Here is a 26463-nt window from a genome sequence, read left to right as displayed (position 1 = left end):
ATTAAAGTAAAGAAAATAAGGAAATCAGAGAAGAGATATTAATTAATTTCATTTTTCTCTCAGAAACTGTCAGACACCCTGAAACTTTACCACGTTTGTCTTCTGAAGAAAAACGAGGTGATGGATTATAGTCTATTCCCAGTAATTAGACCATACCACTACATAGAATTGTAAATTGTAAAATTTAGCGCCACCCAGTGGTAGTAAAGTCTAGAACACCGTGGCAGACACACCAGCAAAACCTTCCTCCATTTACTTGTTTTTGTCCTTACTTGCAGTTCATTAAATACACCAACGTCTGACTGATATATTACAGCCCTCTGCCATAAATGTGTAAAGAACAAAAAGAAAAGAAAAAATCAAACAATTCTATACACCTGCTCTTAACTTCTTGGGGTTATTTAAGATAGAAACAGCACTATATAATGAGAAACGATACATGGCATTTTACAGTCTAAATAATTATTCTTGAATATAGCCAAAAACAAAAACAAAGTTAGGTCATGAAACTTTTTCTACTGCACCACCTCACAAGAAAACTTCATCAGGTTTCACCAGGTAAGCTTGCTTTCTAATGGATTTGCTTTAAATTTATTCTTAACACTATTTGCCCACTGTCCTACAAGGGTGCAATTTGGTGGAGGTAAACACAACTCTTCATTCATTTTGAACTGACTAAAGTCATCAATGACACCTATATTCTAGTTTGTCTTTTACAGCGGTAGATATTCTAATAAGGATGAGGCCTGATTCCAGAAACATTAGAGATGTTGAGCACTGAGGTTTTACTGTCATCTAGTGGTCAGATGGTGTCGAGCCACATCCCTGCCTCACCTGTGATATGATTTTCTTTCCATTCAGGAAATACAAAAAAGAAAAATGACAGAAATGAAAGAATAATTCTGACGATAATACTTCCATAATAAAACATCAAAAATCTACTTTCTGTCTCTGTATGATAACGATAATGTCTATTTGTAAAGTAATCTACAAAACCATGAGCCTAAAGCAGTTGTACCTGGAATCTGGGATTATATTCATCAGATCAGCTGTAGGTGATACCAATTTGAGATGTGCAACACATGGATAAATAAATTCTGATGACAAGTGTGGCCTTGACTCAGACGGAAATTAAAAAACAAGCCACACGAGTGTAGAAGGCAAAAATATTTTAATACAAAATATTGTAGCAGGTCAAAAGATTACATGATTAGAGAGAACCTCATATTGTAAAGACACAAAAGAATTTCTGTGGTAAGACTGTATACCTACCATCTGTTTAAAATGAAAAACTGTACCTTAGTGAAAAGTGCTTTGTATAAAAATCAGTGGGTGTACATTAAAAAAAATAAAAATAAACAAGTACAAAAACTGAAATACAAAAACTAAAGCCTGATGAAACAACCAAATCTTTCATAAGCCACAGAACAAAAGTCTATGCGAATGATCTTGAGTTTTACAATACAGTTATTTTCAGACAGGATTCCTCCGTACGTCAATTAATGCATTGTTTGAGGTCAGTGGTCCAATGTTGAGGCTGGAGCGACGGGACTCTCGTCGAGATTTAACCACAGGCAAAGACGTCGGCCCGCCCCAGGACCCCAGACCACTCTGAACTACACGATTAACAGGAATATCTCCAGCCACTTGAAGCCACAGCTCCTCCATGGCAGCAGGTTCCTCAGTGGGGAGAGAAGAGCGTCTCCATGTGGACGGGAGAGGCGTGTTCACCAGCTCACGCATCTCCTCTCTGGACCTGGAAGGTTTATCCAGCTGACCGGCCCCTCTGCTTCCTGTGCCGTCGTCAGGGCAACGAGTCAGCTTCTCCATGCTGCCAACATTTGCAGGTTTACCTTCAGATGGCATGACTGAAAGACAGCATGTCAGCAGGACAGTCAGCAAAATTAAACAGGTTTGAGTGTCACAGTTATGAGCCCATTGAATTTTATGACAAACATCAAGAGATCTGAGGGCAAAAAAGATGATCAAGGAGACACCATGTCACATCAGACTATCTACACTCACACTGAGGCAAAGCAAAAAACAAAAAGTAAATCTAAACTAAACAACAGACTAAACGAAGGTAGTTACAGTCTGACCGTCTACATATTTGTGCATTTGAGTAAATTTGATAACTCAAACTCAAAACAGTATGAAAACAGTAGAGAGCATTATTAATCAGCTTCTAAAGAAGTAGTTTACAAGTGTTCATGTGTTGCAGTTATCAGTACTAATCACAATGATTATCAGTCATTAGATCCAAAAATATTTTTACCTTTAGGATGCTCTTTTGGCTGACTGGCTGAACCACAGAACTCTCTCAGTTTGCTGCTTAGTTCAAGATTAGCTGCCTTGTAGTGGTTGAGCTCTTTGCTGAGGTTATGGATCCATCCCTCATACTGCCGTTGTCTTCCTGCCAGACCCTCGTCCATTTGTTCTGATAGGATGGAAGGACACACACAATTACTATCAATAATAATGGCTGACTTTGAAAATAATCTAATGAAAACAAACAAAAAGCTGATCTAAGTACATCTTGGCATTACAGTTGCTTTGATCCAACCCTTCCTCTAAACCTAACATATATGTAGTGTAGACATATGAGGGAGGAATTGTAATATATTGTGAATGATGACCTTTTTTCAGCCTTTGTTAAAAAAAAAAAAAAAAAAAAAAAAAAAGGTCCATTCTTACCTCGACACTGCTGCAGCAAGAGCTGCACACTCCTCTCATGTTCTTTCTGCTGCTGTGTAAGCCGGCGATCTGTGTCGAGTTGTGTGCGATCAAGGGCATTTTCCAACCACTGCACCAGCCGCTGCTGCTCATCTAGTTGCATTTCCAGCTCAGCCAGGGCAAGTTGCAGCTTACGCTCCTCCTCACGCAGAGACACCACCTACACAGCATGTTCACACAAACACTGTTCAGCATACATACTGCTGTGTTCACAGCCACGTCTTGCATAATTTGACACTGTAATTTGACATAGTAGCGTAACCAGTTAAAATGGTACAAGTGACATTCTACAATGCCGAAACAAGTAAGAATACTGTAAAAATACCAAATGGAAGATCACATGGATCACCTTGTCGAAGTACTTGCACAGCAGAGCTCTGGTCTCAGACGCAGACAAGTAACTGAGTTTGGCCATGAGATTCATTTCCCACTGGGAGAGCATACTGGCAGAGGCCCTCAGCTGTCTCTGTCGTTGAGTGATGGCCTCATTCTTGTACTCAATAGCTGCATCCAGAGCCTCGATTGCCTCGTCCAACTGGAAAAGGGTTCGTTCCTCCTGGTAAACATCATAGTGAACAGATGGGCTTCATGAGGACATAAACAGACATTCAGCAACAGACAGCTATTATTACATTTTCCAGTGAGGACTAATCAGTAACTGCCACACTCTTGCTACTTTCTGCTACTGCTATATGAGGACTTGATATTGCATTTCCTAAAAAAGCTAAATCTTGCTTCGTCTAAAGATAAAATCATTGTAAGCTGCTTGAACCCCAGAGTAACATCTGACCTCAGGTGAAAGCAGGTTACCCTGCCGCAGCTTGTCGTCCAGCTCAACTCGCTGTTTAAGCAGTGAGTCCTTCTCTTGACGCAGGTTGGAGATCTCTTGGCGGATCTGCTGGGAATCTTGAGCACTGCTGCTGCGAAGGAGACCATTCCTCTCACTCAGCTCTCGCTCAAGTGTCTCAATACGCCCAGTAAGTGTCACCAGATCCTTACTTAGGGCCTGGAGGAAAGACAAATAAAAAAATCAACATTTGAACATTTCTGTGTCACTGAGCTGAGATGTTTGTGTTAGTGAATACCTGACTGGACCGGAGCCTCTTGGTCTCCAGTCCACTGCGTTCCTGCAGCAAGGCTTCTTTCTTGGCGAGGATTTCCTCTCGTTTAGTCAGCTCTCCTTCAAGATCTTCCAGTCCTCTCCTCTGCTCTAGTACCCGTTCCATTTCCTCATCCAGCCAACGCTTTTGTTCCTCAATCTTCTGCTCACAGGGACACACAAAAGTAGACAGAAAAAACACACAACCACACGCATTAGCAGAAGGTTGCAGACAGCATAGAGCATTACTATGGTACTAGGTTGAAAAAAATAGTATTTCAAGGTACAGAAATACTAGATAGGTGCAACTAATGCAATTCTGTGCCAAAACAGTGAAAGTTGCAAGTTTAATTTGTAAATACAGCATTAATGTTACATATAAAATTATTAAACAATTACTACATTTCAGACCAGTTCTCAACGCACCTGTTGCTCTTCTAATGAGATGACAGAGCCGTTGCTGCCGCTGCGTCTTTGCCTCTGGAAGGCTGCGATCTCCTCAGTTTTTATCCTCAGAATCTTCTGCTGCTGCTCATTCTTTATCTCGAGTTCCTGTAATGGTGTCAGCGAGAGAAGATTAAGATCAGCTACAGGACATCTGCAGAAGAAAAATACCTCTTTCGAGAGTAAATATAAAGGTGCCAAATGCAATTCAGTCATGTGGGATAGTTTTGTTCATTTTTGTTCAAATTAAATGGCACATCATTTTCAAAAAGGTTAATTTTCTACTAAAACCTGCAGCATTAAGTGTGATAATCATTTATATTAATTGCAATGATTTTGGGTAAGTTACAATCTTTCTTTAATCATTAAAAATATTGTTGTAACTCAGCAGTACCTTGACTCTGTGAGTTCTTCGTTGCATTTCATTTTCCAGACGTCGTTTCTGCTGACTTTCCTGACGCAGACGTTTCTGCAGCTGCTCCTGCTGCTGTCTCATAGACTGGACGCTTCGCTCCAGCTCTAACACACGACGTTCACTCTGGACAGGAAGGTTGGCGAGACGAGCAGTATCCCTCTGCCGCTGACGTAGTACCTAACATTTAACCAGACATTGTTTCCCATTCAGAATTTTACAGATCTGAAAGGACTTTTGTTTAATGATTAAAAAAAAATGACTTAGATATGATAAAATGATCATCCAGCAAGAACATGGGTTTAAAATAGCATCTTAGAAACAAAACATGAATCCAGGTACAGCACAGTTAAGCATCACTGTATGAGTAGCTGCTTACTGCCTGGGTGGTATAACGCATGAATTCAGATGTTAGAAAGTCGAACCTGAACTTTGCTCTGAGCAGCAGCTATCTTCCTGCGACATTCCTGTGCTCTGGTCTTGTCTGTTGCGCTGATTTCTCTCTCTTGCCTCTCTAGATCCTGCAGCTGCCGTTGGGCCTCTTGCAGCTCCTGTCGAGCCTGAACAGCTTCACTCTCCAGAGCTGTAATTTTATGGCTGTACTGCTTGTTGAGGGCCTGAGCATCCTTACCTAAACAACCACAAGCAGTTGATTTACCAAATCAAATGAGAAAACTTCTATTTTATAAACATGTAGCAAAGGAGAGGTAATAAGAATGAAATTGCTACCAGTTTTGACCAGTTCCTTGATGAGTTCTTCTTTCATGCGGATGGTGACTGACAGCTCTCTGATTTTCTGCTGTGCCTGAAGAAGTCCCCACTCTGTAACGCCTTCAAAACTTTTCAGACTTTCCCCTGTACTGGAGTTTGCTACACAGACATTTGAGAGAGCAGATGAGAGGTCAGTGGGGTGGTACAGTACCGAATGGCGCAGAGCTTCAATGCAACAGCCCCACAGGTTCAAACCAAGATGTGTGATCTATCTCAAGTATCCACACAGATCCATTAGCCCAGTTTGACTTACAACCCTCCACTTGTGCATAAAGTGATGGTAATATGACTGGAACAGAAACTAAAACCAGGCAACAAAAGCATATCATACAGAGGTTATCAAATCACACAAGAACCACACCACAATGAAAACCCTATGCACGGGTTGGTGTCTCTGTAATTCACTTAAAAACCTAGTAATTGACTCTCCACAAGCAAACAGTTCAACACAGGAGAATGAACTTAAAGGATCAAAATGCAAGAGGTTTCACACTGTCTTTCTCCATAACTGAAAGAATTGTGAATATTTCTGATTGTGTAACCTAGCAAATAAGGAAGGATGATCACACAAACAGTCTTAACAAACAACAGATGGAGGATTCTTTGATTGACTTGATATCCCATCAGTGCTTCATCAAATCAAGTTTGAACCTCCCAGGAAATCTTGTTCATGACCCAGTTGTTAGACTTACATGCTTTTCTGGCTAAACAGGGGTGTTGGTCTGGTTCAGGCAGCTGAGATGTTGGCCCTTTGCCACCAGCTGCCAGTCCTCCTGACAGCATATCCCGCTTGGTCCAGGTCAGGTTCACCTGCCTGACAGAATCATAGAGTTACAGCATATATGCAGGTGTAATGACATTGATGCTGTCCACAAATATAGTGGTATCTAGTATCAGTAATAGTCTTGTATTTAATGCAACAGACTGTATTATATGAACACTGGATTTAAATAGTATAAAACTAACATACTTGTATCTCTCTTGGCTGAGACTGGAATGACTGCCCTCTCTTTCTCTCCAATGCATTTCTGCTCCTCCTGAGATCTCCTGCTCCTCATAAGATTTTCCCTCCTGATCACCACAAAGCCCATTGCCAAGGTAGCCCACTGGACTGACCTGCAATCAAAGAAATACAAACACACACACATACAATAAAGCAAGCAATGACACATACTGTTCTACTGTCTCAATAAAAATGTTCCAAAAATCAAAATAAACTGCACTGTTCTATGCATCTTTAATGAGATTTTTCCACTTCTTGTCTTTAGTCTGTAAAAGTATCTCTGCTGCTTGGTTACCTGTCTGTAGGAGCCTCCGTTCTGACTGTGCTGCATGGAGCCCATAGGGGCGGTGTGCGGCCGCAACCTCAAGTTAAGTCCCAGGCCCATCAGTCCTGAAGCAGACAGCTGGCACTGTAGGTCTGCTATCAGGTCCTGTTGCTCCTGCAGCTTATCACTCTGAGACAAAACGAAACCAATAAAATCAGTAACATATCATCGCAGGTAATATATGATATAGCTCAGGTGGAGATCAAATTTAGTGTTTCCTCTAGGATACTTTTCAGCAACAGGGAGAAAGTGCTTTCTTGTACCTGAGCGGTATATTTATGTAGAAGGCCAGCGGTTATTAAAAAATATGAAAAGGACAAACTCAAGGGGCATGATTGGTCATTCTTCACACAGCATTACATTGAAATATATTAAATTGCATGATATGGTGTAAAGGTGATGGGTGGACCCTTGACCCGTCTAACCATATAAACCCCCAGTGTGATAGCCTGTACTTTGTCTTAATTTCCTCTCCTCCATCACTCTCCTCTTTCTGTCCTCTGTCCTGCTCTGTTTTCCTCTGTTTCTCCTGCCGTCTACTTGTTTAACAAGGTTACACTTTAGAATGAGTACATACATTGGATCTTGCTACCAGTAATGTTCTTACTTCTTGTTGGCATCAAGCATCTAAACTTTATTTTTAAGAATTATTTTAACAAGCTCATGTGAAAATGCAATCACTATTTTTGATACAGGGCTTTTATAAATATCACTGGCAATTTAATTTTTTAAATTGTTTATTTTTGTCACAGTTTATTGTTTCATCAGAAAGGAATGTAGTAAAAGAGCGGTGATGATAGATAATGAAGGTGAAAGAGCAGGAGAGAGATGGTCAAGACAAACTTTGGTACAAGAAAAGTTTTCAAGGCCAGGAAATGAACTGGGGACTCACTGTTTGGTATGCATCATGTGGTATGTGTTCTAATTACTTGGCAATCTAGTCATCTATATCTTACTGATGTTTATTGATCTAAAAGCAGCCATATGGTATTATGCTTCACTGAGGGTGCTGACATTAATGTAGCAAGCTAAATCTACGTCTTTTCACTTTCTTTTTGTCTACTTTCCCTCCTACCCTCTCACTTTCACCATGTGTCAAAACACTTAAAATATCCACTGTTTCTAATTAGATACACTCTGTAGAGTCATGTAACTGCAAGTTAATGTCATTTCATGTAATCTTGAAGCAACAGCGGCAACAATTTTGCAGTAGCGGAAATGCATATAACAAATACTAAAGTTGCGGGTCAGTCCTGCTAACTCTGTGGTGACTATACAGATGATAAATAAATCTATGCAGAGTAATAGTAACCACTAAACTGTGACACACAGATAATGGAGAAAAAATATTTGAAATAAACTTCCAACCTGCTGCTTGTATTGCTCCATAGCATCCTCCAGAGCTGCTAAAAAGTCTGTGTTCTCCCTCTCCAACCGTTGGATCTGTGACTGAAGATGTGCAATACCGTCTTCCTTCTCTCCATCTTTGTCACTTTCATGCTCGTGGTTCCACCTCTCCTCCACAGCTTCTGCATCCTGGTTGATAAGTCACAGTTATAAGCATATCAATACTGTGCACCTAAATCAAAAGAATATGACTAACCCAATTTTTACTATTGATTTGAGAATGGGAAATAGTACCTGATTCCTTACAGAAGGTCTTCCTCTCCTCAATGCAAGACTGTCCTCAGTAGAGCTGTTCTCAATACCGCTGTCTGGTCCTGAAGCTGTGGTCAACCCACTTCGTTCTTCCTCCACTGAACAAAGCCACTCCTTCACTCTCAGACTCTGTTCTGCAGTCAGAGCTCCTTCACTCTGCAGCTCCCGCAGCAACCTGTGACACATCAGCAACACTAAAATTTAGGAGCAAACACTAAACCCAAATATTTATTAAAACCTACAAAAAATTAAGTCCTAAAAACATCTCATACTTTAGACTGACGAGTCACCACATCCGTAGCTCAAGAGGTCTGTTTTTGAAGAAATCTGCAGCTGTATATTTATCAATTCAAATGAGCTCCTTTATAGTTTAAAAACTAAGTAGTTTGTCAGTATTTTAATGGAGCAAACATGTATGCATGGCGGCATTTCACGTGCAACACAGAACTGCGATCCAGACATCAAAGAGAGTCACAGATTATTTCAGACTGAAGTACTTTTATGTTTTAAAGTTTCTGCATGACAGTAGAGCTGCTATAAAAGGCTTTGGCTAAACCTGGAAATTCTTTGTTGGTTTTGGCCTCTTGATGGATTAAGAAATTAAAGAAAACCCTGTATTATTCTGTAAACTGTGTTTAATTCCCAAGGTTTACTCTCGTTTTGGCTTTTAACTGTATGGTATAAAATAAAACAATGATGGCCATACTTAAATATCCAATACTTTGTCTCAACATACGTACAGCAACTGTATTGACTAGTGAACTATACCTGAGTATTAATTCACAAATGAACATATGACTGAATGGTTGAGATAATGTAGCTTTTACAACAACTAAGACATCCAGAATAGTTGGAACATGTTTTAGAATTTGAATGAGCAGTCAAGCAGGATACTGCACCCTTAGAGAGCAGATAATGTGTAATAAATGTGCTTTACCTGTACGCAGTGTCTGTGCAAGTCCTATAGTGAGCGCTCTGGACTTGCAATCTGCCGATTTCTCTCTCTCCAAGCCGAGGCCTCCTGTTTGGATCAGCGTGAGCAATGATGCGGGTTTCTGAACGCTGGCGGTTTTCGAGGGCTCTGCGAAGGGCCTTGATTTGTTGCTCCAACCCTTCCACGCGATCTGGCTCGCGCTTGCAGTTGACTGTGGCCCGGTTCTGAATGTTTCTGGCTCTTGTGGCATAGTTAAGTGTATTCAGACTCTCATCAAAGTCTGAGGAAGATGGGCTGATGCACGCAATCATCAGTGTTTTTGAATTTCCTCCCAAAGAGTCTTTAAGTATCCTGGTTGAAACAGGGATAATAAAAATTAAACCAAACTAATATTTTAAAACAATGCTTTGTTAGATGTAACTAGTTCACTAATTCAAATTTACCTTGTGATTTTAGAGTCTCTGTATGGGATGTGAGAGCCTTTCCTCTTGGGGTCCCCTAGTGCCCCAATAACATTTCCCAGAGCTAGAAGACCACTGTTAATCTGGATACTCTCCTTAAGTCTCTCTCCAGTGTTCCCCGTCCTTAAGATGCGCTCTGATCCTGCCAGGTCAACAAAGTGGAATTTAGAAGACAACATTTGTGGTCCAGAACTTGTAGCAGTCCCATAAAGGCGAGAGCTTCCCCGACGCTGGTCCATGTACACGGTAAAAATGGTATGTGACCGGCTGGAGTTTGGATTCATCTGAGTTGCCCCAGTGTGCCTGGCTGTGTTTCCTGATTCCAGTAAACTCAACACCTCATCAAGACCCTCCACTTCACACTCTTTTACACCACACAGAACTATAAAGACACAAAGACAAAATATAAAAGGCAGATAGGTAAAATGTTGCACAATATGTAAATATATTTATTGCTTCAAAACAATACAGTTCTGAACAAATAAGGTTGCTTAGTCCTTACCAATGTTGCCTTTATCCTCTCGGATGTGGATGTCCTTGCTGGCAGTCTCCACCTCCAGTAAGTCCTTGAATTCCTCTTTGTAGACCTCCAGGTAGGACACTCGAACAGAGAAGTCTGTGAGGTCATTTTCATCTAGGAGCTTGAAGACGTCTGCAACAGCCCTGGGAATGATACCCTGCTCCTCGTCTCTGAAGGAACCTAGAAGTGGGTAAAATGCATTATCGAATGTTGTTGATTTTGTCAGTAACACGTGATTAAAACTGCATGCTTTCTTTGGCCAACTGTGCTGTCTGGTTGTGTCTCATGCATTAAATATTGTTCTGAAAATGCAGTGCAAGAGGACAACTTGCATTGTGACAGTTTACATAGAGCACACCTGCCCACATGCTAGTAATCTTTGCTACGAAAAGGAACAAAGCAAAAATAAATAAGTAACTTACAAATATTAGCTTCTCCAATGGTGTAAGTCTTGCCTGAGCCTGTCTGCCCATAGGCAAAAACAGTAGCATTGAAACCTTGGAAGAAGGCATCTATGAGAGGCTGGACAGACACAGAGTAAACCTCCTCCTGACAGCAAGTTTCCTCAAATACAAAGTCACAAAGAAAGTGTCGGTCGTGGCCCAGAGTCACTCGATGCAGTTCAGAGTCCACGGTGATGCAGCTCTCATGGCAGTGTAGAAGCTCTTTAGGCAGAAGGGGACGTACTCGAACGGCTACTTGCACTGCACAGAAGTCCCCTCTGCCTTGGCCACCAGGCACTTTGGGAGACATTTCTTCTGCACTGTCACAGCTCCTCTGTGTTCTGCTGTTATGTATTGATCATCTTTGGGCCACTAGGAGAGAACAGAAATCATCTGCAATTAGAGTTATCCAGCAAAGGAATTCATAAGGTCATGAATGAGCGACAGAAGACATGATAACATAAACAAAGCAGCTCAAGCACAGACATTTTTCAATATAAGTTATAGTAAAAGTGATCTGAATTAAATCCTCTATCAGTAAATTATTAGTTTCTTATAAGTTGGCATGACTATATTGCAATGTAGCTACTGTTGTGGAAATTACTGGACAAAAAAACTTCAAGAATTCAGGTATGCCATAAAGTACAGGCCTGTTCATTGATTCACAACAATGCCAACAAAGACCTCATACAGCTGCTGTTTTAGTAAAAATGCCAAATCTCAGCAAATTGACAAATTCACACAGATATATCCGCCTGCCTTAAGCTACAATATATAATAAATTACAATAATCTTACTCATATCTCTCTCAGTTGGGCTTCTTTGTAATTCAAAGATCTTTTGTATTTATATTTAAAGTTAAGACAAGGCTGCCTCTGCCTCTTATTTGACATCTGAAAAACCCTGAGCACAAAGCATAGCCACAGTGCTGTTAAATAACAAAAACAGCAGACAACAGCTGTCCAAATGCAAGTGTGAGAGTATTTTTCATGCCCATATTCTGTTCATGCAAACAAACAACTCAATATTAAAAGAAAAAACAGCGAAAAGAACTTCCAGCAAATCCACAGACATACAGATTTTAGCTTTCTTTTTTTGAGGCTATTAGACTGCATCCATTAATGGGTGAGGAATGATTTAAGAAAAAAGAAACACATAAGATAAGCTAGTAAGGTGTTGGGAAACCACATGCTGCCTAAACCAGCTTCAGTGCACCTTTGTATTGATTCTCTAAGTCTCTGGGACTTTATTGGAGGGATAAACACCATTCTTCCCCCCCAAAAATGGTGTTTTGATGATGGTGCTATCTAACAAGTTGCTCCAGAATCTCTGAGGTTTCCATTCAGGTTGAGATATGGTGACTGCAACGGTCATTGTATAAATATACATCAGTTTCATACACAACATACCCTTCAGTGACCCCTCAGGCACTGTCATCCATTAAAGAAACCACTCCCATCAGGATAAAGGTGATCACTCAGAACAACTCTGTATTGATTTGCACTACTAAGGGAACAAATGGACACACACCATGAAAGTAAAACGTCCCTCACAGCCGAACAGCCACTGGATCTCTCTATTGTAGGGTGAACAGTTCAAGTTTTTCCTGTAATTTGTCACTCCTCTGTACCTCCCAAAGGTGGTGTATGTAGCATTACTGAAAATCTGCACAACCTTTTAATTTAAATTCTACAGTAATTAAACACTTCAAGGATGGTTATTATAGCTCGGGCCTGTTTTCTGGCATCTTAACATTTAATTCTCCACTAACTATAAACAGACGACACAGCAAAGTTAAAGATGGCATAGTTTGCTAAAAGTGGAGTTATATGCTTTTAAAAAAAAGCTTGACGCTGAGTTGTGGATCACTATTTTGATCAGGTATTGCTACTGCATGGTAACCTAACGAATTAAAGTGTAGCAGCACTGTCAAGTAGATAAAAATTGGTTTAAAGTACAGATATTTACTAGCTGGTTGTCTGTGGCTAACATCCTAACTAGCTGCTATGACTACGCTGATAACTTGTTGACCAAGTTAGCAAGTTGACGTTAGCTAGCTACTGTTTAGGTTAACTAAGTAAACGGCCAAGGCCCGTTATCAGTAACCGAAAAAATTTAACACAAGTCGCGTTTTTTGTGCTGCTGCTATAAAGTCTCACAGCCTCATAACGTCCACACAGTCGCTGGGCTGCTTGTTTTCCAGAATAACTTCAGCTAAGCTAAAGTTAGCAGCAGCCCGAACAACAAAACCAAAAGAACACGAGGATGAGGGAGGATAAACAGAAGAGAAACAGCGTATCCCTGTAAAAAAATGGAGAAAAGTGAACTGCATGCACTGATTTGGGTGAGTTCTCGTAGCCACTAACAGTCACCACAACTTACTTTAAAGTAGCAGAAGTTAGACCATGGATTCAGCATAACACTGGAGATTTTTTGGAGAATGGAAGCTGAGGGGCAGTCAGGGGGAGGAGCCCGAAGTTTGGGCTCAAGTTTGGTTTTGGTCTACAGCGAGGCATCGTGGCTGAGAAGATTCAACCAGACACTGATAATAACAGACCTACAGTTAAATGTAGTCTAGGCTCAACATACAGAGGCGAGCGAAATATTTATTTCATAAGAAACGCTTAATTTCAGCCACTTGAAGCCTCAGTTTCTGCAACGACGCTGAAGTTAGTTTCTCATTCGCAATTAAGGGAAAAGTTCAGGGAAACATCCTCGGAAAAAAAAAGAAAACACGAAAAATCCTTTCTTGCATTCCTAAAAATGTGCTTTAACCCTCCTGTTGTCTTCATTTACGAGCACCAAAAAAAATATAGTTTCCGCGTCTGAATTTTTTTTAAAAAAATCAGCAAAAACAAAAAAACAAAAAAAACCCCCCAAATTTCTGAAAAAAACTTCAGGAAGAAAATTCCAATAATTTCTTAAAAGTTTCCCTTAAAAATTTTATTTTAAAAAAATCTCCCAAAATTTGCAAGAAAATTCATGTAAATATTTTCCAAAAAAGTCTTCCAAAAAAGTCCTTAAAATATCAAAAATGATGACATATATATCAGTAAAACTGCAAATATTTTCTTTAAGAACATTCACACAAAAAATCAACCAAAATCCAGCGAATTTCGCTGATATTTTTTTTTACTCCACATTTTTCCAATAAGTCTGTGGCGTAAAGATTCTGTTTTCGAAAGTCCTTTTGAGCATTTTGGCAATATTAAGCAATGTAATAGATTAAAGTTGCAGATACAGGGTTTGTAGTTGCAGTGAAACAAACTGAGTTAGATGGAAATAATTTAAATTCTGGAACATTTTCACATTAGGAACATCTAATGATCAGCACCTTGCAGGTAAAGTCCATCATCTTCACAAATATCAGCATTAGTAATCAATTCATTCAACACAAACATCTGAAGTCAGACAGTTGTGTAAGTACTTATTTGGCAATGTGGGGAAAACTGAAGCTGCAAGCTAAAACGTTTTGTCCTGCAAATTATCCTCAAAGATAAAGATGAAAGAGTGAAGAATAATCCTCCTTCTCTGTTGAACCAGTTAAATATGTGCAGACAGAAATAACAGGCTGATGCTGTGACTCATGAAGTTACTGCAGTTGTTTGTAGAGACATTTTGATGTGATCAGTCGTATATTATTGCAGACATGTCATCTGACATCTTCACTGTAACTGTAAAAGCAAACAGTGTTGTTGCACTATATATATATATATATATATATATATATATATATATATATATATATATATATATAAATAACCATTATCTAGTTTAGTTGCAGAGAAATCTTTTTTTCACCCTTTGATGCACAACATGGGTCAAAAGTGTGACCCAAATCCAATAGAAAATGGGTATCTCCTGACCCACATTGCACATCAAAGGGTTGAAGAGACAAAGTTGCTCTCTTCAGGGCCTCCAGCAGTCCCACATCAGAGTCTCCTAGTATCAGTTTTGTACTATTTCATAACCTAACAAACATAAGTACTTCTGATTGTTTCAGAAAAAAACACCATTACTGTGTTTGAGCCAATATTACTGTGGGTTACACTGAGTGACAAACTGATGTAATTTCTGCACAAAGCTTCACTGTAGGAATAGAAAGGAATTGTCATAAACTGGCTCGATATGGATGATAATGCATGAGTTCTGTTTTTGCTTGAGTCCGAAGATGCAAACACTTGTTGGCACAGTTTCATTCTGCTTGTTGATGCTTTTATTTTTTCATCTTTCATCCTTCAAGTTATGTGTTTAAACATATTCAAAATGTTGGTCATAAATCACATTTGGGTTGTGGTTCTAATGTCCACTTTAGTCAGTCCAGCGGTTTTATCACATTACATCATCAAAAAGAGCCCACAGACCATTTATGATGTAAGGATCTGAGTTTCACATAAAGTATAAGCGGGCATTTTTATTGAAGAACCCCTCTGAAGTGCGAGAGCACAGGCCATTTATTTTAGCTGACTTTCCCATGGGCCAATCAGATCAAACAGGTTTTCCATACTTTTATGATCATATTGTAACTTTTATTTCACTTTAAAAGTTTACATCTTTTTTCCACGTATATGTTGCAACGTGAGACTTTATACTCCAAAGTGAGGGAGCCAATAAATCACTCTGAAAGGAATGGCAACTGCTGGGGAAATAGGAGGATGATAATCGTTACTGTTAACAGACTTTGGGTGTGTGCCACTTTAAAGCTGTGAACAACAGGGGGCAGTGTTTTATTATAGTTAGAAACTGTACATGAACATACATGGGTTTCTTTTTTCAATGACTCAGCCAAGATGCAGATACAACAATAAATGTTCTTGTTGATCTTTGCCTGGGTAGTATTTGACAGAAAATGAAGATACAGAGCAGAGATATAAAAAAAAAAAAAAAAGCATTGATTGCTCTTGATGAGAGAGATGATAAGAGTCTTTGGGATCAGAAAATGTGATGCAGACTACCATCCAATGCCTTCACGTCCCACCACTTCAAGCATATTTTAAGTTTCCATGAAGTTAACCATAGTGTGTGCGTCTGTGTGTGTGCACTACTCCCTGTCTCTTCCCCTCAGCTGCTCACAGTCTCTGGAGCCTCAGCAGACCTCATCACGCTCCCCTTTGTTCTGTTAAACTTCAGATGAGACCAAGGTATTCGCTGTCACACATAAGTACCACTGATAACACAAGCTGCTGTCAAAGTGAGCATGCTGGTTTCTGATGACAGCACCCCCGCAAGCAGCCTGAGATCAGGATATTCATTTCATTCCCCCCCTGCAAGCACTCATTAAAAGGCTTTTTTATCTGCACAGTGTGACTCAGCTACATTGGGGAGAGCTGTAGAGAAAAGGCAGTGAAGCTGGAGGAGCGGGGATAGAATGATGAGGAGAGTGGATATAATATGATAAGATTAAGGAAGGGAAGAAAAGAGTGGACAGTGAGGTGAAGAGAACAGACAAAACATCAGATTATAAGAAAGCTCCTTTCACAGACTGACTTTCTATGAGCCCAGTTTGTAGATATTTGTGGCTGCTGTGCACCGAGCTGATGATGAGCAGGGCTTTAGGTGAGCGCTGGAATGGAAGGTATGACAGGAACAGGAGTAACAGAAGAGGAATTTCGGTGAACTTTAAATACAAAATCAACATCTATTGTGGATTCCTGAGGGACAGACACAAGGGCAGCCTCCCATTCAGCTTCCCCTTTGCACACTCCTCTATTGAGACAGAAGAGGGCGAGATGGACTAAAGAACACTGAGAGTTCTATTCTGTGGTGATAATAAAGGCAGCAGTTTTTAATTCTGCCTGCTCCTCAGCCAGTGACTGACTGGCTTTCGTGAATTGTCTTCTATTCAGCCGTCTCTATTCATCTATCACTCTCTGTCTACCTCCACTATCTCTGTGCATCTTTTTTTCTTCTCTCAGCATGCAGTCTCGTTTTCTAATGGGGCTGAAGCTCTCCTGATCCCTTACTGGCATTATTGGTGAGTCTCAGCCTCAGTATGGAGTCTTCACCGCAGCTAAAGACATCCTTCTTCTCTCCAGTCAAACTTCACTCCGCCTTACTATCCACACGTGCACTTTTTTGTGGTTTCTTTACCACAAAGTTGTGTAACACCAAGGAGGAGATAGATGGCTGATGCAGCACAGAATGATCAGTCAGACTTTACTTTTAGAGTGCACGACAAAAATATTTTTCTGTGTGTACTTGTTTTTGCAAATTCAAAAGTTAAAGGTTATTCATGCACCCTAGGAACACAGAGGCTCTTTTCAGCAGCCCATCGCCGGCTGTCTGTCTGCTGAACAGCGTCGCTCTGTTCTGTAAGAACTGAAGTGTTAAACAGCCACTGCTCACATATATCACTGCTTACAGTACATCAGGTTGCTCTTTTAGCATGTTTCGGAAGGCAGAGAGTGCAGAAAGTGTAAAGGTTCAAACTGTACAGAACGTTTTTTTTAAAGGTTTTATAAATTGGCAGAGACCAAGTTTTTAATGGTTTACATGTTGTTTAATGATCAGAGGAATGAATATTATAGTTCTTTTGAACTCGTTCTGAAAAAAGGAAAATAAATAAAACATGAAGTGAAAGCAAAGAGGATTACAAAATGTTAACACATCACGATTACATGTCCAGTATACATATCAATTTAGCCTTTACAAAAATAATACTTTATTTCAGGGTGGACAGCCTACCTTTCTGCCTGTTCCAGCTTGTTGTCCTCCACTCAAGTGCTGCTTTACTTTGTTGCTACATCATGTCATTCACCTTTCATATCCTCTACGCTCACTGCTATCTTTGTGCAATAAATGTGTTTCTGTTAGAACTCATACTGAGACACAAACATGGTGACTTTGGTGATGTATCTCCCCAGCTGGCTTCGTCTCTCCATCTCGCTCATCTCCACCTCTGCCTCCAGAGTGACCGGTCCCTGCACGGGGCTCACCAGCATCAGCTGACCTGTCACACGGTCTGAACGCTGGACTGTGAAGTGGCGGCGAGCGTGCCTTCCTCCCAGCAGGGAGAAGCGAAGCGTGTCCCCTATTGGACGCAACGCCGAGACCCTGAACATGACGCGAGGAGCTGACAGGTTGGACACAACGGCCAGGTAATGGTAGGAGAAGGAGTTGGGGGCCTGAGAACAAGCCTTGTTGTCCACAGGGCAGGGGTTACGCTCACAACGCCTGGAATGGAATCAAAGCAGGTAACTGTCAAACTTTTTAATCTGAATTATTAAAATCACTTTTATTTCTGCAACTGAGAGTTGACTTGCTCACATAGGCGACGTCTTGACATATGTAGCATTCGGGATTTTAGGGCAATCCACACGAACACACTGGAAACCACCATATGTATTAATGCACATCTGGTCTTTGGTGCAGTCGTTTTGTCTGGTGGCACATTCATCAATATCTGTGAGAAAATGGAACCACAAAGTCATTTATTTAAACAGAAAATAACAATCTAGGCTGTATAAAAATTTAATTCAGTTCTTTTTTTAAGGAACTGCAACTGATGCCATTATTTAGAAAAAGGAATTCCTTAATGTTTCTTAAGTTTATGATCACCTGGAGAAGTGTTAATTTAATTTTTATAGTACTGGTGGCATTCGTGGTCAACAGAAATTGTATTTTATTGGATGAGGCAGTTTTACTTCATGATTGATGACATTCTGCCTCATAATTCTGAAACTTTGAGTACTGCTGAGTACAGATTCGCCAAATAAACAAAATGTTTATTTTGTTGAATGTACTCAGTTCAGTGACTACTCAAGGTCTAAATAACATCTTCAAGATCGCTTTTAATGTTTAACGGTTTTATGCTTTTATACCAGCTCTATTTTACGTGTTTGTTTTTGTTTTTATTATCTGCCTATTAACTGTAAAGTGTCTTTGAGTGCCCAGAAAAGGGCTATGCAAATAAAATTTTAAAGGCTGAATGACTGAAAAGGGAAAACAAAACTAAACACAGTGAAACAGTGAGTTCACCTTTACAGCTGCGTCCATCGCGGGTTACATTATATCCAGCAGGACAGGAACAGCGATAGCCTCCAGCAGTGTTAACACAAGCATGTAAACACAATCTGCCAGCCTGTCCATTATGGAACAGTTCACATTCATCTATATCTGAAATTCAAAACACAAACACAGTTAGCTTCCCATTCAGAAGCATGATAATAGTTACAATTTGTAGCTGAGGGTTGATGAAGGTGAAAGTATGAAGTGTACCAGTGCAGATGGTGCTGTCTCTGCCAGAGATGGTGTATCCTGGCTCACAGGTGCAGTGGGTGGTTCCCTGAACTGTAGTGCAACGTGACGGACGAACAAAAGGCCCAGTGGTGGCAGCTGGTAGGGTAGCGGCAGCGGCACCAGCAGCAGCAGCAGCAGCAGCGGTGGCTGGGGAGGTGGCGGCAGAGGTGTTTGTCATGGTGACAAAGACTGAATGAGGACGTCAGAGGAAAGGAGAGGTAAGCGGTGGTGATTAGCTGTAATGCGTTTTAAGTTGTTGTAATATCCACCCCAGGCTTAAGCATTGTTTATTTGTCTGACAGTATATGACAGACATCACTGATGCACTGAATGATGTCATGTGAGGTTCAGTCACAACTGGCTGTAACAAATGGATTTCAACAGGAGCGTGACTTGGTGGTTTAAAGGACACCTCTTCTGTATATCAGTTTGATAATGCTGAAAAATGGCCTTTTTTAGGTCCTTCAGGTGTGCAGATATTCTCAGTATCTACATTATATCATGAGAACCATGAAAATACAATAACCATCTGTTTTTGATTCCTATAATAGGTTGTTTAATGATGTTGAGTGTTTTTCTTTTTCATTTCTGTGTTTCTATTGATTTTCTCCAAGTAATATGTTGGTGTGTGATCACAGGTAGTGTGTGATGTGATTACTGTTAAACTGTCTTTTTCTTCTGCAACTACCATTATAAATCAGTTGCAGCAAAATAAGCTCAGTGAAGATATATTGTCTAAGTGTATTTGTGGGCTGATAAGCAAGAATGAGAGATGGCAGTGCAGAAATATGAAACCTGATATGTTTGGAATAATTTAGACAATTTTTAAACTGTAGAAACTGTAGATATCAGTTTTGAGGTTCTTTATGAAAGTAATTTAATTGATCCTTCATGTTTATGTATGTTTTGTTTTAATGTAATGGCATAGGGACATTATCAGATATTTAAAACTCTCAACAAACTGTAAGCTACATAGAAATTATAAATAAATAAATGAAACAAACTGGGCTCCAGAGAATACTTCCATCATTCACATAAGGGAGCAGACCGCTGCTACTCAGCCAGAACCATCAGGGGCTTCAGGCTGGAATTCAATAAAACCCACTGTGTGGTATGTAGCACTGCCTTGTATTGGCAAACCAAACCCCTAGCCAATGTAATCTCCTTCAGCAGACTGAAAGGATTTGGATACTGGCCTATGAAAATATGTGTCGTCCTAAATACTTGGTTGTTATATATGAAGATCATGCAGGTAAAGTGTTAATGTCTTTAGAGTGTTACATGCTGTCTATATGTGAACTGCAGTGCGATGGTGAAGTAAACCTACATTCCCAACACACGTGTGTGGTCTGTTGTATTGTACTTACATGTTGGCACTGGGCTTTGACAGGTAACTCCAGCCCAGCCTTTGGCACAAATACAAGAAAACTGGTTCACCTCATCCACACATGTCCCACCGTTCATACAGGGAGACGATGCACACTCATTGATATCTGAGGGAAATACACATAAAGGAGGTTATACAGAGGAACTCCGGTGCTAAGTTTAAACCCTGCCAGAGATACAAGGACATATGCAACTCAATAACTTTGATGCTTGGAACTCACAGAACATGACATCATGACATATGGATGTATTAGAGAGAAATATGAGGAAATAATGGAGCACAGGAGTTAACGTTGGGTGCAGCCACAGTGTAGGAGAGAAGCCACATCTTGATCAAACAGCCTTTGAGCCGTTATCTCAAAGTCAGCGAGCTGTCAGAGGACACAGAGGTTTGGAATATCGCATGACACAGCATTCAAAAAGCTCTCTGGACAATGACCAAAGTACATAAAAAAGGAAATATGATCATGGGTCACATATGAAATGTATCTCTACATAGAAAAATGCTGGTGACACGCATGATGCACAGAGAGAGGAAGGGCAAGAGAAAGCAGGAGGCAGAGAGGTTACAAAGAGCACGATGACAGGGTCGTAAAAGTGATCAGTGGGCTAGATAACTGGATGAGTGATGGCCAGGGAGAAGAAGCGGGGAGATGCTGGTGGGAAGAGGATGACGAGGACATAAATGGAGGAAATGACCATCTCTGTGACGCCAGGCAGCAGAAGAATGATCTCTCACCTCGGCAGGTGGGTTGCTGGCCGCTCCAGGTCAGACTCTCCTGACAAACTCTGCTCTCTGCCCCCACAAGTTCGTACCCAGGGTCACACAGGAAGTGAACCTCATGGCCCACGCTCTGTGACTTGCCAAGTTTCCTCCCACTGAGAGGAGCGTCCAGTTTGGGGCAGGTACCTGGTAGGGGGTGTTAAAAAATAGCACACTGGCAAATAATTTGACATGTAACATTTGAATTAATCAACATTTTTGAAGTTTTGCTTACTGTTGATGGCTTTTGTGGTCTGCTTCCCAGTGGCACTCTGCAGTAAATTTATTTTCTTCTTCAGGTTGCGAAGACTCTGCAGGTAGGAGGCTTCATGGGCTGACAGAAGCTTCTGGACCTGCTTAAGAGAACCTTGTATTTCCTGCTTACTAGGACAATCCTGGAACAAAACAGAGAGGTTGAATAAATTCAGAAATATTTTTGAGTATTGTTCAAAACTGATCGTGTTATTCAGTGATTATATCAGAAAAATCTTTATCAAAAAGTTTTTTTTCATACAGTAATTTGATATGTAAAGAACCTTGGGAGCATGTTGTGGATTGCACTCTTTATGATATTACTGGATATCTGGATTTTGAAAACGACAACACATTTTAAAGTTTTCTCTGAAAGTATTGCCGTCTGCTGAATTTCTGAATGAAAAAAAAAGCCATTCCTCTGGCTTTGGTCAGCTGAAAATAAATATTTATCAACAGAGAAAACTTTCCTCAAGTGAGAGACCACAGGATCACAAGCCAATGATGTCACTGATTTATTAGCAGGAGAACTTTCCATTCATTCAGAAGACTTAAAAGATGCTCAGTGTTTGCTTTGTTAACACTCAAATGACAAAAAATGATCACAGTAGCATCACAATTTCGCTTCTCAGCCACAGAGGATGGCCTGCTCTGGGCAGATTTATGCATTTTCGTATTCCTTCCATTTCCTAATGACTGACTTAATTGTAGTCCAATGGATATACAGTATGGTGACATGGACATTCTCTTTGAGTGTTCTTTTTTCTTCAAGATAGATAGATAGATGGATAGATGGATAGATGGATAGATAGATAGATAGATAGATAGATAGATAGATAGATAGATAGATAGATAGATAGATAGATAGATAGATAGATAGATAGATAGATAGATAGATAGATAGATAGATAGATAGATAGATAGATAGATAGAAACACATTATTTTTCTGTTGTTACTAATTGTATCTAATTTTAGAAATATACATAACATTAAACACAAATTTTACAGTTTTATCTATTAAATAAAAAGTTTATAATATAAACTATTATGGAAAATATCTGTGAAATTATAAAATTACAATAAATTTGTGAATATATTATAAAATTCCTCTTATGTGAAAAAAATCCTTAAATTCCTTAAAAATGGAAATGATATGGTTACTTGCAGTTACAGCATTTTAATGGTAACTGACATTGGACATTTAAATTCAATCTGTTTTTGTAATTTTATAGATATTTTCATGGGTATCAAAATATATTAAAAAATCACTAATATAAAAAGAAATTGTCCAAAATTACACTTTTTAAAAGTGTACACTAACATTGCCAGTGGGGATATCATTCCTACATCGATGGTCATATACACACTTTTGCAATCAAATAGTTTTATTGTGCATAATGTAAAAATGCCTTACAAAATGAATTGATATTTGTAACCAAAACTCAGATCCAAATGTCAAGACAAGTCTCCTGAGGGAGTGCACATGGGGACTGGTCCATTACAGAGGCCAAGGTGTTCCTATGAGGGCGTAAATGCTGCAGGAATCAGAGTCTGTTTGGTTACTGTAAGCATTTGCGAGCTGGAACCTCATCACTGGCCAGCCACCTTGATTCTGTAACTCAGTCATGAACACAGAAACAGCCTGTGTGTAACTCTGTGTATTCTTGTGATGTGGGTTTAGGTGTGACCTTCCGCAGAGGTTTGAAATCTTCTTTAAACAAAGTTATGTAACGACCACGAGTCATTTTAGGAAAGGGGGATAGTATCAAACGCTATATATCTTGCATTATGGGTAATTATATTGCAGAGTTTGGGGTCACTCAAACAGTTATGAACGTCCTCAGCATAAACACCACCTGTTACAACCTCCCTTCCCATTGGCTGTACGGTCGAGGGAGTGGCATTGACTTGTTTGCTGCCCAAATCTGCACTTTCCCTCATTACTCTGCTTCATTCAACAACATCGTTGTCGATCTGCCCTGTCCTCTCATGCATGTTTTCAGACAACCAATTAGTGTTTTCATCCAGCAGGAGTTATGTAAGAAGAGTCAATATTTGTTGAAAACACCTTTCTTATTTAGCATGAACGGGGGTTTTGAAGTCATTTGGAGGGAGGTGGCTGGTGTTTATAGTGTAGTTGTCAAAGGCCTCTTTCTGCCTGTGCAAGGCGACATTTCGCATGGCTTCATGTTAGCTGGGTGATGTTACCACAGCGTGTAGGAGACATGTAGGGCTGGAGCTCAAAATCACAGTACAGTTCTATGTAATCTAACCAGATTTATAACTATGAAAAAAAAACAGCACACACTGATACGTGCTGAGAAAAACACACATAGACAAGATCTAAACTGTCATGCTCACATTACAAACACATAATCAGGTTGGTTGATTCTCACTAGAACACAAACAAAAACACACAAGCACATACGCAGACATGCATGCAGAGGACTAAAGAGGGGCATTCACAGACAGATGCAGCTTCTTGGAAATGTTTAGCAGGTTTGCAGTGAAGCACAGCCGAGATATACTGAGTTAATTCAGTCACTGGAGCCTCTGGGGTGTTGTTTCTGAAGCTTGCATGCAAAGTAGAGGTGACTCAAGGTTCACTTTGTCAAAAATGTTCTCTCACATGGCAAGTAAGGACATTCAAAGTAGGACTTGTTGTGCACTTCAGAAGAGAGGAAATATTATTTAGGTTTGAGGAACTGTGCCTTTTAAGCCATACATGATTCTAATAAGAAACATATTGAAATCAATTACTTTAAGCTTCAATAGATATGACTAAACTTCTTTAACTGGAATGATGTATTAGCAAATGCACCATTCATTCACTCATTAGCCAACATCATTGTGTTGCGTGCTTGCTTACCTGTCCAAAAGTAGGATGGAGCGAGCAGAAGCAAAGCAAGGTGGTGACAATCACAGCTGACGCAAACATGTTTCCACCAACACCAATCCAACGCACAGCCGATTAGCAGTCCTCGAACGAGTTAGAAGCTGCCAGCAGTGTGAACTTCGAGTGGGCAGCCCTCCGAGTGTGTGGAGAGTCCAGGTGAGAGAAAAGACCACAGTTGGCAGTGGGAAAGCTGCTGCAGCAAAACGGCGTGGAATGCTGGGTTTACTCCTCAGGAACCAATCAGTAAAAGAGACTTGAAGGGAAATGCGACCACAATATTATCCCTTTGCTTAATTTGGAGTGTACTTCCTGCTCAAAGCAACTTGGTGATGGTGAGAATCTAAAGAGAAGCTGTGCCCTCTGCAGGAACATGTGCATATGTGCAGTCCTGTACTGTACAGTAGCAGGATTGAACACAGCAACACAGATTGCTCTCAGGTTACAAGCACAGAGACGTATCTGTCCTGGTTATTATAATGACTGTGGGTTCTGGGGAGGTGTTTGACAGTGAGTTAAAGGACATTTCAATAGAAGTGGTGATTTACAGATATTTCTGACCATAAAACACTACTAAATTGAAAATTCTCTAGTGTGTTGTTACTGGTCTGAAACTCAGCACTTTTCCCAGTGACACTTCCTGCAAAGTAATAGACTATATGGCTCTCAAATAACCTTGTGAGTGTTGCTATGTATATTTGCATTATGAACTGTTGGCTATGGAGCAAATAAGGTGACGGTGTTTCTAGAAACACTGTCATTAAGGGAAATTGTATCATTTAAATGAAATGATAAATATGTGCTGTTAAAACAACATCCATTGTATAAATGGGGGTTGTCCTCAGTGTGTGAGTTCAACACTACTGCAGTCTGCAGTTCAAAGGTAATATGTATTGAGGAGACTGAGATCTAAAGTATTGCTTTAAGATCAAGTAGGAAGTAGCTTTGGTTGTTGGATTTACCTGAGAAATCATCTTGGTGGCCACGTCTGACTGAGGCCAGAACAAACTGTGCGCCTAACTGTCATCTGGCTCAGCGTGGTCAGACAGTCCTGATGCAGCAAAACCAAAGAAATAAGACATAACTGGACTTCCTGGGGGCTGATTCCTCAGTGCAAAATACACACAGCCCACAGAAATGAGTGAGACTCTATTGTGTCGCTTTTCAGACTCTGAATCACACCGCAGTGTACAGATCATGACTCATGCTTCCCACACCGGATCCCTAAATAAAACATTATGACCACTTCTAAACAGGCATCCAGACAGCTCCATCCTGGATCTTTCCACACTCAGACCTATCTGATCTTTTTGTACCACTTACAGTTCTACCATGTTTTGTTCTGCCATGCTAATATAAAGATTGCACTGAGCATCCTAACCTGTCAAGAGTCTTGAAATACAGTACCTATGAAAAACATTCACCCCCACGAAGAACGTTTTTCCATTTATTGCTTTTCAGCAATGCATCATAGTCAGTTTTATTTGTCCAGCCACAAAGTCTCAGTTGGACTGAGGTCTGGGTTCTGATTTACCTTGACACTAGTAGCAAAGGGTGTGCTATTTTCTGGGACACTTTAAAGGAGGTGAATAATTGCAAACCCATTTTTTACATTTTAGATTTAATTCACTGGCACTACAATGTAAAAATGAGTTGTCATTTTGACATAAATGTGGCGTTTTTTGTAATTATTTGTCAAAAGGCCAAATTAAATTGACCATAATTCAATGTTGAAAGCAATTAAAAGGGAAAACTGCATAGACACTGTAACACTCATTTGACTCATATGAAACTAGACTAGATCAGTCCCTCAAAATCATTTTCCCATCAACAACAATGATGAACATTCTTGTTCAACCTAGTCATCAGAGTGGCTCAGTGCTCTTTTTGTTATTTAGAGGTGGTGGATTACGGTAGAGATGATTAAGTTGTATGCTTTGTCTTTACTGTCTGACAGCCAGAAGCTACACAGCTGTTGTCAGTGGTGGAAAGTAGACAAACAAAGCATTTTGTTTTAAATGTCCTTAAGACTTAATTACAATGTTGAGATACTGTAATTGTTAAATTCCATTTTATATTACAGTACTATTATGATCCGCCACATTGTAACCTTGAGAAAACACTTG

General features: G+C 40.0%; 2 protein-coding genes across 3 annotated transcripts; both read right to left on the bottom strand.

The window, feature by feature from the left end:
- Positions 1 to 1154: 1154 nt before the first annotated feature.
- kif7 (kinesin family member 7) lies at positions 1155 to 13306 on the bottom strand. The gene is made up of 20 exons (XM_023283273.3): positions 13187 to 13306; positions 10784 to 11176; positions 10344 to 10541; positions 9824 to 10223; positions 9384 to 9731; positions 8429 to 8621; positions 8156 to 8323; positions 6758 to 6916; positions 6430 to 6575; positions 6152 to 6273; positions 5418 to 5558; positions 5114 to 5319; positions 4671 to 4868; positions 4259 to 4384; positions 3819 to 3995; positions 3524 to 3739; positions 3083 to 3289; positions 2695 to 2893; positions 2276 to 2437; positions 1155 to 1868 (listed from the first exon to the last, which is right to left on the bottom strand). The coding sequence occupies exons 2-20, from the start codon at positions 11112 to 11114 to the stop codon at positions 1474 to 1476; spliced, it is 4092 nt and encodes a 1363-aa protein (XP_023139041.2). The 5' UTR covers positions 11115 to 11176; positions 13187 to 13306; the 3' UTR covers positions 1155 to 1473.
- A 3975-nt stretch (positions 13307 to 17281) lies between these two features.
- On the bottom strand, positions 17282 to 24615 carry LOC111577169 (fibulin-7). 2 transcript variants are annotated; one of them, XM_035954225.2, is made up of 8 exons: positions 24314 to 24615; positions 21427 to 21586; positions 21168 to 21338; positions 20410 to 20535; positions 19022 to 19189; positions 18782 to 18919; positions 18071 to 18206; positions 17282 to 17977 (listed from the first exon to the last, which is right to left on the bottom strand). In XM_035954225.2, exons 1-8 carry the CDS (start codon positions 24380 to 24382, stop codon positions 17614 to 17616), a joined length of 1332 nt encoding a protein of 443 aa, XP_035810118.2. In that variant the 5' UTR covers positions 24383 to 24615; the 3' UTR covers positions 17282 to 17613. The 2 variants fall into 2 exon arrangements, with proteins under 2 accessions (XP_035810118.2, XP_023139068.2); XM_023283300.3 differs by having other exon boundaries at positions 19022 to 19231; positions 24314 to 24611.
- Positions 24616 to 26463: the final 1848 nt, after the last annotated feature.

This window comes from Amphiprion ocellaris, chromosome 1 (assembly GCF_022539595.1).
Source record: "Amphiprion ocellaris isolate individual 3 ecotype Okinawa chromosome 1, ASM2253959v1, whole genome shotgun sequence".
NCBI lineage: Eukaryota > Metazoa > Chordata > Actinopteri > Pomacentridae > Amphiprion > Amphiprion ocellaris.
Note: the sequence above shows the minus strand (reverse complement) of the source record. Positions and strands in the feature narration are given on the sequence as shown.

Excerpts from the sequence above, each read along its gene's own strand:
- LOC111577169 (XM_023283300.3), bottom strand. The coding sequence starts at position 24,382 with ATGTTTGCGTCAGCTGTGATTGTCACCACCTTGCTTTGCTTCTGCTCG. Across the intron at positions 20,536-21,167 it reads CCAGCAACCCACCTGCCGAG|ATATCAATGAGTGTGCATCG; the intron begins GTGAGAGATCAT and ends TATTTCCCTCAG. Across the intron at positions 18,207-18,781 it reads CGATGGACGCAGCTGTAAAG|ATATTGATGAATGTGCCACC; the intron begins GTGAACTCACTG and ends ATTTTCTCACAG.
- kif7 (XM_023283273.3), bottom strand. The coding sequence starts at position 11,114 with ATGTCTCCCAAAGTGCCTGGTGGCCAAGGCAGAGGGGACTTCTGTGCA. Across the intron at positions 8,324-8,428 it reads GACCTTCTGTAAGGAATCAG|GATGCAGAAGCTGTGGAGGA; the intron begins GTACTATTTCCC and ends CTTATCAACCAG. Across the intron at positions 4,385-4,670 it reads GAAGAACTCACAGAGTCAAG|GAACTCGAGATAAAGAATGA; the intron begins GTACTGCTGAGT and ends ACACCATTACAG.